At 59.1% G+C, this 4181-nt stretch overlaps 1 protein-coding gene across 1 annotated transcript in view; it reads left to right on the forward strand.

Moving 5' to 3' along the window:
* Window positions 1-4181, forward strand: part of LOC103798384 (cadherin EGF LAG seven-pass G-type receptor 3-like) — a gene marked incomplete at both ends in the record, with an annotated part of 40371 nt that overhangs the window by 30055 nt on the left and 6135 nt on the right. Inside the window, 1 exon segment of the mRNA XM_009070640.1 lies at window positions 2195-2291. Coding sequence (XP_009068888.1) covers window positions 2195-2291 — 97 coding nt within the window.

Consider the following 4181-nt stretch of genomic DNA (forward strand, 5'->3'; position numbering starts at 1 on the left):
AACAGCCCTTTGCCAGCTTCCCTGGGGCTACCAGGACCACAATTCCAGTGGACTGGAGAGACAGTGCCAGGCTGTCCTTAAGGCTTTGCTGGCACTGCTTTGTCCCATCCCCATTGCAGGTCAGCTGGCCCTGCTGCCCCCCACCCTCCCACTGTGCAGCTTCGCACATATCTTGGTGCTAGCCTCCTGCCTGGTGTCCCTCAGCCCCTTGCAGCCAGGCCTCCCTCTGCCCTCCTGTGGGACCTGCTCCTTGGGACTGCCCCTGTCCATGGGCTGGGGCTGTGTGCCAGCGAGACCACAAGCAAATGAGGTGGCAAATTCAGCACTGGGAACCTGCTGGGGAGGAGACAAGCTTTGCTGTGCAGTCCCGTCCTGTACCAGGATGGTCCCACTCTCATTAGCACTGGTTTCTTCTGCTCAGCAAGTGAGCACTGTGTTTTTACCCACTCTGTGTTGTGCTCTTTAACCTGCATGTTACAGAGCAAACCTCTTTCTGTTGGTTTGTGGGTCTAGACAAGGAGCTGGATGACCCTTGCCCTGCTCAGCAGCAGAGCAGGCTAGGCTGCTCACTAGCTGGTGCTCACTCTGCAGGGGACTAGCATCCGCATCTACATGATGTGGCTCCAGTCTTGGGGTCCAGCATTGCCCACAAAAGTTCTGTCTAGCTCATTCCCTGTGGGCTCTGCATACATCTGCTATCTTCTGGCTGGCAGAGGACCCCAGCTCAGAGTGGCCTGGATTTTAGAAGATTGACATAAACAGCACTTTGTCCTCTCTGGAAATTCAGGCTGCCCTGATGGTGTATCTGCGCGTCCCGGGGCCTGGCCCGGGGCTTCTACTGGCCCTGCAGTGAGGTGACACTCCTCTGTGCCTACCCCAGCCTCGGGCAATGGGCATTCAGCTCGGGGTCTGAATGCTCCCTTTCACTGGGCGAGGGCCGTGCCTCTGCTTGGCTGCCCCCATGGTGCTCTCGGGGCTGCGTGACCGTGTGCTCCTTACTGCCTTACTGCCACACTGCCGTAGCATCTTACTGTAGCTCAGCCCGATGTGTTTACAGGAGAGGACTTGTGCCACTGTCCTCCAGGCCCCTGGGGAGGCCAAAGCCTCTTGGCTACGTCCCCAAGTCAGTGAGGAGAGCATGGAGGGAACAGAAGGTGACTGGGAGTGCCATGGGTCCCTCGGCACAGCCCTAACGGGGCAGGCTCACTGTCACCCTTTTCCTGGGGATGAGGAGAGAAGGGCCTGCTGACATGTTTACATGCCATTCGGGACCAGCGTGCAGAGGGGAAGGCTGCTGGCCCCACATGCTGGGAACAGCTGGGACCCTCCATGCTGCCCGTCTTTGCCTTCGGGAACAAGCTCGTTTACAATGTTTCTCTCCGGCTATGCAGTGCCGGCACCAGAGTCCTGGGATCCCATCCCTGCTGCGCTTGTAGGGCCCATTTTTCTGCCAAGCTGGGCATAGGGCTCTTTATGCTGGTGCCAAATGGAGAGCAAGTGACAAGTGCCAAAAAGAAGAGAGCAGCGGAGCCGGTGGCTGTCCCCGCAGAGCTGGGCTGGTCAAGAAGCAGGAGTCTGCTTACAAACCAGTCTGTGGCTTGGTCCCTGATTGTAGTGCTGTGACCTGGGCTCTGGGGAGCATCCTCCTTGGGTTTGGGTTTTTTTCTTTGAGGGGTTTGGTTGGGGTTTATTTCCTCTCTCTGTCTCCCAATCCTGTTGGCAGGGAGTGGGGAGATGCCCATGCCCCCCCTCCAGCTGTGTAAAAGTGTATCATGGAAGCACCAGATTTGGAAATAAAAGTCTATAAAATGGTGCTGTCTCTCTGCTGTCTCTCCTTGTGCTGGGAATCTGGGGCTGGAGGCTGCCTGAGCTCAAAGTGATAGTGAGAGGGGGCTTGGATGGGAGCTCACAGACAGCTCCTAGGCTGAAGGGGAGTCTCTGTGGCCTGGGGCAAGATGACCAGGGCACAGGGACTTCAGGTGCTGTCAGTTGTTTGAACTGGGCTGCACCCGGGCTGCTTCACCCAGAGCTGGGAAGGGCTGCCATGGTGCCCAGTGGCCCCAGCCCTGGCTGGCAGGGCTGTGGTGCCACAGTGGCTGTGGTTAGCCTGACAGCCACCAACACTCCCAGCCTGACCTAGGCTGAGGGGAGAAGATCCATTGTCCAAAGGTTGTGTGACCTCATTGGGGCCAAGCTGGCTGCCAGCAAGGAGAAGGAAGCATGAGGAGGAGAGGCTGAACGTGATCCTGGGGCCCTCTGTCCCTCCCTTCCCGTTGAGGAGGAAGGAGCAGGTGAGCAAAGGGCACATTGATCCACAGCGCCCTGAGCAAGGGTCACTATCAATTGTCACCCCTCTCCCTCACAGGCTCTGTTCCCTGAGCAGCTGGGAGCTGGGCTCAGGGTGGCCCCCAGGAGTCACACTGGCAGTGCTGGGAGCTGTGGTCCTGTCCTGCAGCCCTTCCCGAGGCTGGCTGGGGGGTGAGGGACAGGCAGAGCTGCGGGGAGGCTGGGGCAACAAGGGGAAGCCACAGGGAGAGTGGCCAGCCAGGGTTGCGGGTAGGAATGCCATGTGTGGGGACAGGGAGTGGTGATAAGGAGGTTGTAAATGACACCCAGTGCTATTAGCTTCCGAGCAGGAGCCCCGTGATGGTCTTTGCTTTGAATCTGTATGAGTGGATAAACGATGAGGAGGCAGCAGTCACATGTGGGTGCCTGTGTAAAGCATTGGTATGCCTTTACCTGTCCACAGTGGGACTGGTGGGCATGAGTGTGGGCAGCAGGGGCTAGGGATGTGGGAGATGCTGATGGAGCAGGCTCAGCCCCACTGCCTGAGGGCATGTGGCTACTGTGGGACCTGGGTCATGCTCACCACAGGGAGAGCCAGGGTGGCCACAGCTTGACCCCCACCAGGTATCAGGGTTAGAGACGTCGCCCTGACCCTAGAGAGTGTGGTCCTGGGTGTCACGACTCATGCCACTCACCAGCCCCATCCCACCAACCAGGTGGTGACTGAGGACTCTGATGCCTGAGTCTGCCCACTGCCTTCATCCTGCACCCTGGTATCAGTCAGCTGTGGGTGCCTGGATTTCCACTGCCATGGGCCTGGGCCAAGCGTGACTCAGAAATTCTCTGAAACCAATTGTCATGATGGAGGCCAGGAAGGTGTGATGGGTAAGTGGGACTCTAGTGCCCGCTGGGGACCTTTGGAACAAGATAACAGCTGGGTCTGTGCAAACTGTGGGAGAGCAGGGCAGTCCACAGGGCACAGCACACCTGTTTCCATCAGGTAAGCAAGGGCCCGTGGAAAACACCGTGGATTCCAGGACCAGAGTCTGCAGGTAACCTTCCTTGTCCTGGGCACAGCTCCTGCTCCAGGATATTGGGTGAGGAGGGGACACCCATGTGGGGGCACTGGAGGGTGATGGCAGAACCCTGAGCAGTGCCCTGGGGAGGTGAGTGCCTGGCAGCTCTTGGCAGGAGGTTGGCACCAGGATGTGCCCAGTGGCAAGAAGACACCTGCGCTGCAGCTGGCATGGGTGGTCGGGCACAGCGGCACCGTGGATATGGCTGCAGACCAGGAGCTGAGCCTGTACTGGACAGTTCCCAGAATGGGGTGGCTCCAGGGACAGTTCCCACAGCTGGGGAACCCAGCAAACTGGGGCACTGAGGGGAGCATAGTGGGTGCCATGCCAGCAGTGGGGCTGGGGAACGAGCAGCTCCTCGGCAGGGCAGGAGGAAGGGCAGGAGACAGGGAGCAGTGTCTCAAAGATCACGGGCTGGTTTTAATAAATAGGAGGAAGCAGAGCATGTACCTGGCTGGTGTCCACTGACCAACTTGGCCACAGCAGGTAGGAGGGCTGGGGGTGACACAGGGACTCAGGCTGGCAGAGCTCTGAGCACCCCACAATGGGATCGTGGGTCCAGTTGCAAGTGGGTGAGCACCTCAGGACTGGGCAGGCCACCAGCTGGGTGAGCACCGGGGGACGGTGCAGCTCAGGAGTGAAACCTGAGCACAGCCAGGCTGTGGATCTGTACAGAGGTACTTCTGTCCCATCATCCCATCCCTGTGAAGCCCAGCCCCTATCCTTCATGCCCACAGACCCACCCCAGCTCTGCAGTGAAGGGGTTAGGGGAGGGCATTGTTGGAGGGACAGAGGGACAGTGAGCCGTGGCACTTGCCC

This window comes from Acanthisitta chloris, unplaced genomic scaffold (genome assembly GCF_000695815.1).
Source record: "Acanthisitta chloris isolate BGI_N310 unplaced genomic scaffold, ASM69581v1 scaffold25562, whole genome shotgun sequence".
NCBI lineage: Eukaryota > Metazoa > Chordata > Aves > Passeriformes > Acanthisittidae > Acanthisitta > Acanthisitta chloris.